The sequence below is a fragment of the Mirounga leonina genome, unplaced genomic scaffold, assembly GCF_011800145.1.
Source record: "Mirounga leonina isolate KUSES-001 unplaced genomic scaffold, KU_Mleo_1.0 Mir_175, whole genome shotgun sequence".
In the NCBI taxonomy this organism is placed as follows: Eukaryota; Metazoa; Chordata; class Mammalia; order Carnivora; family Phocidae; genus Mirounga; species Mirounga leonina.
The window spans coordinates 5748307-5761847 of NW_023270453.1; the positions used below are offsets into that span (position 1 = coordinate 5748307).

At 36.9% G+C, this 13541-nt stretch overlaps 1 protein-coding gene across 1 annotated transcript in view; it reads left to right on the top strand.

The window, feature by feature from the left end:
• Positions 1-13541, top strand: part of CUBN (cubilin) — a 264425-nt gene that overhangs the window by 164606 nt on the left and 86278 nt on the right. Inside the window, exons 40-43 of the mRNA XM_035021543.1 lie at positions 5148-5345; positions 9916-10062; positions 12115-12305; positions 12466-12649. Coding sequence (XP_034877434.1) covers positions 5148-5345; positions 9916-10062; positions 12115-12305; positions 12466-12649 — 720 coding nt within the window. The remainder of the gene's footprint in view (positions 1-5147; positions 5346-9915; positions 10063-12114; positions 12306-12465; positions 12650-13541) is intronic.

The window sequence follows — 13541 nt, forward strand, 5'->3', positions numbered from 1 at the left end:
GCCTACTTTAAAAAAAGTTACATGGTCGGCACCCCTAAACCCCTCATCCACAATCAACTATACCTGATTGAGACACGTTACCATAGGTTCTCATTGAAGAATATTCAAACTTTGAACTTGTTCTAAGACTACACAGATCCTAAAAGATTAGAGTCTATTTTTTTCTAGCTTCTTGGGAATTTGTATTGGCAGAGAAAAATTATAAAGGTATAATTCATACTTGTTTTTATTTAATGCCCCTAGAGTATTCTGTTCTGAGATGTTATTTTCACCTCCCTTACAAGATGCTACCATAATATTAAATATGAATTTCTTTCCAAAAATATTAATCTACTTATCTAAGAGCAAAGAACCATTAACAAGATTGCCAAATGTAATTTAGAGCTATCCATTTAATTCTGGAAAACTCTCATAAGTAAACTTGAGCTAAGCTTTTTTTGTATCCACAAATCTCAAGTTAGAAAAGGAATCACTTATTCATGCAAAATATTATATAAACAAATATAATTTAGTACTCAAAAAATGAAAAATTTTCTTCTCATACTTATGCTCTGTAATTATATGATTTAAGTGGATAAGCAAATACATCTCATTTTCCTCAGTCAAGAACAGGGGAAAAGGAGGGGCGCTTGGGTGGCTCAGTTGTTAAGCATCTGCCTTCGGCTCAGGTCATGATCCCAAGGTCCTGGGATCGAGCCCTGCATCAGGCTCCCCGCTCCGTGGGAAGCCTGCTTCTCTCTCTCCCACTCCCCCTGCTTGTGTTCCCTCTTTCACTGTGTCTCTCTCTGTCAAATAAATAAATAAAATCTTAAAAAAAAAAAAAAAAGAACAGGGGAAAAGGAAAGTGAAAAGGTAAGAGAATTTTATAATTTACTAGGTATCTAGAACATTCTGAAAGATTCATTAAAACTAAAAAAAACCTTAACATTTTAAAATGTATTAATATATTGAACATTGTACCATCAGCATTTCTTACACATACATAGGTTTAGTTTAATTCAATAAACATTTATTGAGGATTTGTTATAGATATACCAAGATGACTAAGTAAAAAAACAAAGATATGATCTCAACTCTCCAGGAGCTTAAAAATAATTGGGAAAAACAAAGTATTCATATGTCTGTTAAATAACAATATAGTAATTAAATTATTTAATGACAAAGCAGGTGGTACAGGCAGAAGAAAAGCAAGCAAAGGAAACTGAGCTTAATGTGACCTAGGATCATCTGAAGGAAATTAAACCTGTCAAGTAGGAAAACGTTAGTCGGCATATCAGTCAGGACATGTTCAGTTATGTTGCAGTAACAAATGATTCCAAACTCTGAATTGCTGAAAAACAATAGTTTCTTTCTGGTTTGTGAGAAACATCCCTTTTAGATTAACTAGGTGCCTTGTCATCAGTATCATTCCATAACACAGACCTGACATTGTCTGGGGCATTGACTGTGATCATGGCAGGAGGACAGAGAGCCCTGGCATATCTCAGTGTAAAAGTGCTCATCTTAAAAGTGACACAAGTCATTTTGCTCATAAGTCATTGGCTCAAACTGGTCAAATGACCTCATTCAACCACAAAAGTATCAGGATGTGTAATTTCACCATGTGTTTGGAAATGAGGATAAATGAATATTTGACCAAAAAGACTAATGACCCATCGTTAGTGTGACAACTGCCTTTTATAAATTCAAGATAAGAAATATTTCACATAAAGGAAAATCTTAACATTTGAAGACACTGAGTAATATTCAGCTCTTTCACTTGAAAATTGCTCTCATTTGTCTCTTTTTTCTTTACTTCTGTAGCCTATGTAGTAATAGGATAAAGGAATTAGGACGTAGTCCTGTAAAATTTTACACTCACTTCCTGGTGGTCCTAGTAAGATTCAAACATGTACTGATATAAAAGTAATAAACCTCTGGAATGGTGGAGTAAGGATCTCTGAAAATCCATTCCTGTGTAAAAACAATGAGAACATTGTCAAAATCAACTTTTGAGAACTCTGGAAATTAATCAAAACTTGCTACAGTCTAAAGAGTGTTTATTCAAGGATGATGGCTAAATCTCAGTGAAAGAGTCAACTTTCTGGCATCTTAATTCTCCCTATTTCCATCTCTGCCCTTGCCTCAGCTTTGTAGTTGCCTTTCAGTATCCTCACAACTATGGTAGTTGTGAAAAACAGCAGCCTAGCAACTATTGGAAGGGATAGAACAGGTTTGGAGCTATAGAAAACACCCTATTCCCTAGGAATTACCATTATCTGACCTATCTGGCAACTTCCTAGGAGAGCTGCATTCTCAGGACTTGTCTTCATTTGACCTGCCTCAGAGGTTGCTCAGTGCCAGTAGCTCTATCCCTAGTGTGTTTGTGGAAAACAATCAGTGGCAATTGTTTAACATCACAATTGCATGTGGCAGTGATACCAGCTGCAGCTAACAGAGACTGAATAAAACTGTAAAAGAAAAACCTGGGGAATGAGATATTCATAGGGAGCTTTGGAAAACTCTGACATACATCTGGGAATCTAGAAAGCCACACACACACGCAGAGCTGTGCACATGTCCAAGAAAAGACACAAGAGAGCCCTAAACTCTTACCTCTATATGATCTTGAGGATCTGTGTAAGCAGGAAACAAAGTCTAAGGCAGAGTTGTAAACTGCCTGCTAGAGCCTTAAAGACTATTCCAACACACATAGATTTTGAATTAGCTATCATAAATATGTTAAAAAGTTAAAAGGAATCATGTCTAAATAATTAAAGGAAAATATGGGAATAATGTATCACCAAATAGAAAATATCAATAAAGTGATAGAAATTATTAAAAGAAAAAAACCCAACCAATTAGAAATTCTAGAGTTGAAATGTATCATAATTGGGAAAAAAAAAAAAATCCCTGGGGAGGCTCAAGGACAGATTTGAGCAGGCAGAAGAATGAATCAGTGAACTTGAAGATAGATCAATTGAGATTAGCCTGTCTGCTAGAAAGAAAGAAAAAGACTGAAAAAACTATCAGTTATACTAACATATGTACAATGAGAATCCCAGAAGAAGAGGGAGAGAAAGCGGAACAAAGAATATTTGAAGAAATAGTGTCGGAATACTTCCCAAGTTTGATAAAAAATATTAATCTACACATCCAATCTCCAACATCCAAGAAGTTCAGTAAATTCCAAATAGGATAAACTCACTGAAATCCACACCTAGACACATCACAAAATATCAAAGCTGGAGAAAAAGTGATCATCTTCAAAGGACCAAGAGAAAGTGACCTATCATATAAAAGGAGTCCTCAATGAGATTGCTACCTCCCTTCTCATCAGAGACCATGAAGGCCAGAAGGCAGTGGAATGACCTATTCAAAGTGCTGAAATAAAAAGACTGTTGATTAAAAATCCTTATCTATCAAATGTATCCTCCAAACTAAGGAGAAATTAAAACACTCCCAGATAAATTGAAAATTCAGAGAATTTATTGCTAGCAGATATACTATACAAGAAATTCTAGTGGGAGGCCTTCAGGCTGAAATGAAAGTACTATAGCATGTTTTCACTACTACGAAAGAGTAAAATAACGACATAAGTAAATATGAAGATGTTATAAATGTACTTTTGTTTGTAGATTTTTTCTTCTGCTGTCTGATTTAAAGACATTAAGCAATGACTATAAAACTATGTTGATGGGTTTGTAATGTTTAAATATATAATTTTTATGACAATAATAGCATCAAAAGATGGGAGGGTTGGAATGGAATTATATTTGAGCAAAGTTTTATATACTATTCAAACTACTAAATTAATATTAATCCAAACTACACTGATTCAAATTAAAAGGCTAATTGTAATCCCTAGACAACCACTGAGAAGATAACTTAAAAAATATATAGTAAAAAGAAGAACAAGTGAATTAAAGTGGTATACTAAAAGACATATATTTAATACTCACTAGGATGGTTATAATCAATAAGACAAACAATAACAAGTGTTGGCAAGGATGTGGAGAAATTGGAACCCTGTGTATTGCTGGTAAAAATATAAAAAGATATAACCATTTTGTAAAACAGTTTAGCAGTTCCTCAAAAATGGAAACACAGGGTTACCATATGATCCAGCAATTAAATTCCTAGTCATATACCTAATGGCATTGAAAACATATGTCCACACAAAAATTTATACACTGAATGTCCATAGATGCATTATTCATAATAATGAAAAAAGCAGAAACAACCCAAATGTCTAACAGCTGATAAAACTTAATGTGGTATATCCACACAGTGGAGTACTAGTCAGCCTTAAAAATGGAAATGAGCGAATGAAGGAAAATGAAGGAAATACTGATGTGATGCCTGCTGCAATACGGATGAACCTTAAAACATGATGCTAAGTGAATGAAGCTCACCACAAAAGCTAATCACATATTGTATGAATATATATACATGAAATGTCAAGAACAGGCAAATCCATAGACAGAGGCAGAAAGCCAATTAGTGGTTCCCATGGACTGCTAGAGTGGAAAACAGGCAAGCCATCAGTGTTAATGGGTTTGAAATGTCTTTTGGAATGGTGAAGGTGTTCTAAAATGATCAATGATGGTTACAGAACTTTGTGAATATACTAAAACCCACTGAATTGTATATTTTAAAAGGGTAAGTTTTATGAGATCTACAGAATAGTTCAATAAAACTAATTTTAAACAAACTGAGTCAGAAATAAAAGCTGTTGTTATACATTTCACCAAATTGAAAATTATTTCAAGGCTGCCCAGATATAAATTACATGGTGAATAGCTATGCTGAAAAAGTGAAGATTGAAGTCCAGAGGATACATAAATAATAGTAACAATAGAATCATAATAGGGTCTTCTACATGAACTAACTTCATGCTCAACAAATAACAGACACTAATCAATAAATGGGGTGTGTGGCAAAACTATGGTGAGAAAAGCAGAATAAAGTGTGTTTTTCTTACACAGAAAATTAAGGGAAATCACAGCTGTGTGAGTCAGCAGGTTTAAGAAAATATTTCTAGATTTCTTTAAGAACTCTGTTTTAATTAGTTGTTTCCTCTAGGTTCAGGGCCGCCACTTTAAAATGAACGTGCTACATTCTCTCCCATGGGAGGTATTTCATAGGTGTTATTTTTTCTTCAACAGGTGCTTGTGGTGGCTTCCTGAGGACAGGAGATGCGCCGGTCTTTCTCTTCTCCCCAGGCTGGCCCGAAAGCTACAGTAACAATGTTGACTGCATGTGGCTTATTCAGGCTCCAGATTCTACTGTGGAACTTAACATCCTTTCCCTGGACATCGAAGCTCACAGAACTTGTGACTATGACAAACTTGTCATAAGAGATGGTGAGAAACATTTAAACAAAACAAAAAACGGCCAAGTTTCAGCCCTCACACATATTTAGTTACATTCAATTATGATAATACTTGTTCGCTGTCTCCATCCGTTTTATATGGAAGTTCCCAGATATCATGGTCAACGAAGGCACCAGAGTTGGCTACAATTTCTAAAGAATGTAAGGAAAGTATTAAATGTTCTGTAACAAACGAATGCACATACTATGTCAGGGACAGCATTACATTCCTAAGAAAAAGCCCTGCCTTTAGCTTAAGTAGGAAGTAATGGTCTGAGTTTCCAGGTGGTGCTGCTTTCTTGATGAAGGGCCTTGGAGATAAATTTTGATATTTTAGACCTATGGCTTTCAGATCCAAGTGTGAAAAGGCGTATATAATTGCAATATATTCAATTCTCTTTGTCTACTGAATCTTTGGGTAGAATAGTCAGAATTAAGGGCTAACATTTTTGATCTTTTCCTCTGCACAGGTGTGGTGTTGCAATGCAATTAGCGGCATAATACTAAGATGCAACATGTACAAAATTGTGCTTCACAATTCACATGGCTGGAGAAGAGGAAAGCCCCATCCTCTGATCAGTGTTTCTCACAGTGCGGTCCCCAGACCGGCCCCGCAGAATCAGTGTCACCAGGGAACTTGTTAGAAATGCAAATCTTTCAGCCACACCCCACACCTACTAAAGTAGAAACTCTCCGGATGGGTCCTAGATCTGTGATTTAAAAAGCCTTCCAGGCGGGCCGTATTTAGGGTGAGGAAAATAAGGCAGGATTGCGCAAACTGCAGGGTCAGATTCTACCTTGGTTTAAAATTTTGGTATTTTGACCATTTTACATTAAATTTTAATTTTTAAAATATTGCACTAAAATATGACTTATCTTGATTTCTAAGGTCTTTGGCCCCTCCCTGAATGTTGCCCGTGATGCGAGTACTTCACTTGCCTGACCCTTGTCCCTGCCTCCAGATGATACTGATAGTCTCTAAAGTTTGAGAACCACTACCTGCCATGTTAAAGACATTAAGACCTCACATGCCTACCTAGACAACAGGGAACATAACTAGGGAAGTGTTAAACTGGAGAACAGCCTCAAAGGAGCAGCTACTAAGAAGGCAGGCTCAGTGTTATTTAGCTTCCTGTCTTCTAAGAGATATGAAAGATACAGAATTTTCTATGGATTTCCCAATTGTTAGATTTTGGAAATTAATGAAAAATGCTTCAGAGCATATTGTGGACCAAACATGTGTTTGTTTTTTGCCCAGAGGTTACTCATATGCAAGCTCTTGTCTCCCTAATCCCCTCAACCCTAGACTTTCATGAAGTACAGTTAGGAAATGGCAGAAGGGCTTTATTTTCCTTCTGTTGAGGCTGGGCACCAAGACTCAAATCAAACATACAAATGAGATGAGATGATAAATCTTAACTTTCCCCCCTTTTCCTATCAACCATCAGCTATTAGCACATTACCCAGAGAAATTATCATCTTTTCTCACATCAAGGCATTCCTGTGGATGTTAAAATTTAAAACTTTTCACGTAATGAAATGAGTGTGTCCTTGCACACATATTCTGAGTGTTCAGAATCTGGTAGAAACTTTAAAAAAATATCTTCAGTAGGTAACTCCAGTAATGAAGTAAATTATGGTTACTCTTTTAACATTCACTTTCTATTGAGTTGCTTTTTGTTTCACCAATAATTTTTCTTAGAAGCCTGAAGCCTGGGAGTTGTTTTCTTCTTCATCTGTGTGACATTGTACAAAATACTAAATGTCTCCAAGTCTGCTTTATTGTCTGAGAAAGAGAGACCAATATCTACTTCTTGGAATTATTATATCAGGGAACATAATACATGCAAAATTCCCGAGCAAAAGTCCTGGCATTTTATAGATGTGGAATTCAGAATTGTTTAATTTAGATTTCAATTTACTTTGCTAGAGATATTTTTAAAATAGGTTTCATCATAAACTCTTTATAGACTGGAAGTGTTCTTACTGAGACATAGAGCTTGGGAGCTCAGCAAATTGACTTAGATGCCAAAACAATGACAGTGTTTTAAATTAGAGTGTGACCTATCAGAAGAGATTTTTATTCACAACATGAGTAGGTACTGAATAGGCTCATTAGTTCCTCATATGTTTCTTTACTCATTCAAGAAGTAGCTATTGAGTGCCGACTGTAGCGGTTGGTGGGTATTTTGTTCATTTGCACAGTGTTTAGTCTACATTTAGAATGAAATTTCAAGCCCCACTCCGATTGTTCATTCTTCATTCAGACAGGGTTTTTTTGCTTCTGAGTAGCAGTGGCATATCACATCCTGAAGCAAATATCTAAAGCCATTGACCACAAGCAATAATACTTAGAGGCCACTTGTGCCATTGACCAGTCATTACAGGCCTTCAGCCTGTGGCCCTTGGTCCTAAGGGGGCTGTGGACATTCCTGGGCCACCTCAGAGAGGGCCCTCCACCTTCCCGGGAGACCTGAGGCACTCTCTTACCTGCTTATTCATTTTTTTACAGGATTGTGATGATTCAAGACTGAATCCATTTTTTCCAGACCATGTACCAACAAATTTTACATACCTAAGATTCCCCCAAATTGAGGTTCTGTGAAACTACATCGGCCCTAGGGGGGGAAAAAAAACAGAGGAAGGGAGGGAAGGCAAAAAAATAATTTTGTCAAAAATCAGTAACCCTTCTATTATTTATAGATATAAAATGTACTTCCTTTGTGATCCTAGAGAAATCTCATAGCATAGTTTGAGCATCTGGAGTTATTTAGCGAGTGTTTTAAATCCCTGTTGACTTCTATACTCTGTGCCCTTGGGCAAATAATATATCTTTCCTAAGACTGTTTCCTGTTTACAAAATTGAGATAATAAAAATACCTACCTAATAGTGTTATTGTGAAGATACAGTTTGATATTACATGTAAAGCACTCAAAGTAGTAATAATAATTGCTTGATAAATGTCAGCTATTGGTAATCTTGGCCTCGGTTTCCACATCTCTAAAATGAGGAGTCTCGAGTAGAAAGAGAATCACCAGACTACCCTGTAGCCCTGGTTCTTTACATTTGATTTTCCCCTCTCTTTAAAAATCAGGTTCATCCCTGACACAATCCATATGGTAAAGTTGTAGAAGGTTCTAGAAATACCTCAGTATTTACTATGGATACTGGGGGGAGAAACAAACCATCATATGGTTATTGGGTTATCTACCAACTCATCAGTTAGGCAACCAATAAGTAATTATTTAGAGATAAGCATTGTTTCATCAGACAATCTGAGGTGAAGTTCAGAAAAGAAAAATCAGTAGACCCTACCCCGTCTCACTGAGAGAGGAAATATGCACCTATGATATAAATAACAACGTACAATAAACTTCAACATTTTGTGATATAGACAGAGAATAAGTCAACAAAAACAATTTGGGGCAAAATGTATAGCAAAATATTACAGTGAAGACAGCAAGTACAAAGGGAGTTATAGAGAGAAACTTTTGAATTGTAAAAAACACAAAAATTTCCAGAGGTCAGAAACCCTGCAAAGAATACCTTTCAGGCGTCTCCTCCATATAGCTGTGCCATTGCGTTTGTAATCCCAGACAATACCCTGTTTTCTGAAGTAATTAACAATGAGTGAGTTTTAGATGGTGATCAATATCAAAGGGATTCATTTTGCTGGTTGCGTTAAAGGGGCAAATTTCCTCATGTCTCATATTCTATTTTTAGAATAGCTTGAAGTTTATTAATTATTTTCCTTAGAGGGAGAAGAAAACCATGTATTTTCCCAGCCAAGGAATCCAAATATTTTATAATTTCCTTTGCTCCACTCTGGCTTTGACTGTGGCTTTGTTCCAAGTTGCTTATATCCAAGAGTAGTGAAAAGGAAAAAGAACCATGAGGTGACCCAGTTGTCCTTTGCTTCTCTCCCTGGAGGGCACACTTGCTGAAACGGTCTTTTTTCATCCTCCACACAGGTGGACATAAGTGTGTTCTCTTAATAGCAAAAGGAATAAACCACATCAAATAAATGGAAAGTTTAAAAAACCCACAAAAACACAGTCACAACTAAAAAACCCTCTGGAGCTGAAGAGAGGGTCATATAAATGTAGCACACCTCTTGGCAAATGACTTTACAACATTAGTATAAGATCTGAGGCTGAAGTTCTCTTTTACATACTTGACCTTCAGCCATCAGAGTGATTTAGCTGAGTCTCTAACATACATTACAGCACTACTCCTCCATAATTTCCCAACCTCCACGTACCCTGATTTTGAGTTTTAGTGCCAGGGAGAACTGTCATCCAGTTTTTAGAAAGACGGTGGGAACTGTCAAAGGAGATTTTAACATAAAGGGTAAAGCAAAAGGTAGGCAGCACGATAAGGAGCTGAAGCCAGAATGATGTAATCCCTGGAGTATCCTTGTATTTGAGAACCTCATGATCTCCTAGGATGGGTGATGTTCTGAGAAAAATGTGTGAGCTGCTTTGTCTGGGTTGCAAAGGATGGTGGAGGAGATTCTGAAGACACTGCATTCTGCCGCTGACATTTCCTTTCTTTGGTGTAGGAGACAGTAACCTGGCCCCGCAGCTAGCAGTTCTCTGTGGCAGAGAGATCCCTGGACCCATCCGGTCCACTGGAGAGTACATGTTCATCCGGCTCACCTCGGACTTCAGTATAACTGGAGCGGGCTTCAATGCATCCTTTCACAAAAGTAATATGCTCGTTTTTTTGTGTGTCATGTCATGTCATCTCACCTCATCATCTCTCTCTCTCTCTTTCTCTAACATACTCTGCTTATTTTTCACGTGGTTCTCTACTGAGTCTGATCCAAAAAACAGTGGCCAAGTGGTACATAAGGATCCCCTGCCTTCAGGTCTCTGGGTGGGACATCTTCCCCTCCCCCTGCCCAAAAAAGGGAGGTGTGTTCTGGTAGGCCCAAGAATGAGATCTTTAAAACAATTTTTCACCCTAGCCGAGGGCTTCAGCTAGAACAGAACTAGACAGCACGTATCCATAACACATCGAAGGAAAAATAAGTCAGAGTAATCTTCAGTCTAAGAAATAGCCAAAGGAAAGCAAGATATCTTCAGAAAGCTCGTGGTTTAAACAACTCATTGGAGGGTTGGCCAGAAGAATTTTTTTCTCTTGGAATATAAGTTTGATGAGTCAGAGAATGTGCACAATACATGGGATAAAATGGGAAGTCCAATAATAAGTTTAAAGCCAAACAAGATTAAAATTAAAGAAGTAGTCCATGAAATATGGAATATTGAAAGACGCTCATGCTTTTAACCAAAAAACATAATTTTAAAGTAGACTCTCGATATAGACATTAAAAATTTATCTAATATTTTCCTGCACTGTTATATATGTCCTTTACAGAGTAGGGAGCAATGGAAGATAAATTATCTTCTTCACACTCGGGGAAGCAGGCTGCATAGTGGTTTAAGAGAATGGGCTTTGAAATTAGACTTATGATAAATTTCCACCTGTGATTTCAGTGGTTGTGTGAACTCGCTGCACTCCCTTGTTGAGTTGCTCAGCCCCTGACAATGGGCAAATTAATGCCTGCTCCCTCCATCCACTCTCTTCTTCCTCTTCCAACCTCTCTCTCTCCTGTTCATGTGTCTGACAGATGTACGTGTGCATGTATAAATGTACATAAGTGTGTGTGTGCACATGCACACCCACATGCTGGACGGCTGCATGTCTGGAAGGTATTTCCAGTTTAACATGTGAAACCTGAACTCTTGCTTTCCCACCCCCTTCCACCCTCCAAACCTGCTCATTCCACACTCTTCACTATCTTGATAAATGGAAAGTACATTCTTTCTAGTTGCTTAAGCCAAAAATCTTGACGTCATTCTTGATCCTTCTCTTTCTCTCACCCTGCGTCCTAGCCATCAACAGATCACAATGATTCTACCTTCCCAATATATCTAGAGCCCAGCCACTTCCCACCTTTCTCCTGCTACCACCCTAGTCCAGGTCCTATCTATCATCTCTCCTTGGACTCAGGCAGTCATCTTCTTATTGGACACCCTGCCTGTGCGTTTCCCTGCCTGCCCCCCTTACAGTCTAAGTATCGCAGACAGAGCGATGCTTTTAAAATCTAAGTCAGGTCGTGCCATTCTGATGCTCAAAACCCTTGAATGTCTTCCTATCTTACTCAAAATAAGTCCTTTCAGTTTCCTGAATGACCTAGCCCTGCTTTCTTTGGGATCACTCACTGTTGTCTCATTAATTCTGACTTACATGATGTACCACTCAAGCCTCTACACCAAGTGTTTTCTGAACTGGAACCCTCTTCTCTCACAAAGCCGTATGGCTTGATCCCTCATTTCTTCAGGTCTCTGTTCAGGTGATACCGTAACACCGTAGCCTTCTCTAACTTCCCCTGACAATACTATGCCATTCTCCCTCCCCCTATTAACTTTTCTTTGTACAGTTTATCCCCATCCCACATATTATATATGTGTTTATTGTATGTCTTACTCATCTATAAAGTAAGCTTCTGAAAGTAATTTGTCTCTGTTGCTTATTTCTGTATCCTGATCTTAGGAGAAACCACAAAATGAGTACCCGGTCATCTGTGCTCAACAAATGGTTGTTAGGCTAATCATTTCTTATACTTTGGTCCCAGTTAGTTTCAAACCACATTTCTATTGCCTACACTTTAAAAATCCTCAAGAAAAACAGGAAAGCATAAAAATCCCATTGTAAATGTCACTTAAATAAATTACATTTGTTTCTTCTTGGAAAGGTTGTGGTGGATATTTGCATGCAGACAGAGGGATTATCACATCCCCTCAGTATCCGGAGACCTACAGTCCCAACCTCAATTGCTCTTGGCACGTTTTGGTTCAGAGTGGTCTGACCATTGCTGTCCATTTTGAACAGCCCTTCCAGATTCCAAATGGAGATTCTTCTTGCAGTCAGGGGGACTACTTGGTGGTAGGTCATGCTTGCTACCTTTTCTGATTATTATCTTTGCAGTCTTCATTCAAAAAACAAAATGGTGATTCTTCTCTCCTGGGACATGAATTGATAGGACTTGGGCACTCCATCTCTCTCAATATGAAGGAATTTATGCAATTTTAATTTGTGTTCCTAGCTGAAAAATGGACCTGATATCTATTCTCCACCCTTGGGACTCCATGGAGGAAATGGTCATTTTTGTGGCAGTCATCCTTCCTCCACTCTGTTCACCTCAGATAATCAAATGTTTGTTCAGTTTATTTCTGATGCTAGTAATGGAGGGCAAGGATTTAAGATCAAATATGAGGCAAAAAGTTTAGGTAAGTATTTTCATAAAGCATAATGCCCATATTTTTCCTGCAGTTGCTTGGTCTTCCTTGTTTAAATAGATCTGAGGAAAAATGTGTGAAGTTTTCTTTTCTAAAGTAAGAATAATAATTTAACAAGAATAGCTACCTGTTTTCAGGTATTTTACTATATTCTTGATACATTCAGTATCTCATCATGGCTACTTTTTAAGGAAGGTATCATTTCAATTCTACAGATAAGTAAAATGAGGCTTAGATTTTTTCCAAGAGTACTTATCAAGAGAATGAATAAGGTAAAATTCTCCATAAGTATAAATTAAACTGATCTTACAGATACCCTGAAATTTCTTAGTCCTTTCTATTATACCATGTCTAATTATAAGTTACATTCAGTTATGGAAACATTGTAAGAATGATAATTACATTGTTTTATAATCATTTGTATGCTTTCTTTTAAAATGAACACATATTCCTCTGATTCTGTTATTACCCACTTAATTATATATTACAGTGGTGATCTTTAATTACCTTTGCTTAATTACACTTGATTAAAATTATATTTAATTCTGCTGTAATGACTTAATTTTATGACATTTATTTTTATATAATGTTTAATTGAATAAATAAGTAAATAAGCATAGTTTCAAAAGAGAGTAATGTTAGCAGAGAATAAATCTTTGCTTTCCCCCCCAAATTAGATAATATGGATTTCAGGATAATCATAAGACCACAATCCCAGATTCCTGAGTATATTTTTAAAAACATATTAATCTAAATTTTATATATCTATATAAAATCTAATATAATCTAATAAAAAAATCTAATTTGTATATCTATATTTTACTGCATATTCTCAAAAATATGAGATTTTAAAATGTCAGCATAATTTGTTTATTCTGGAAGA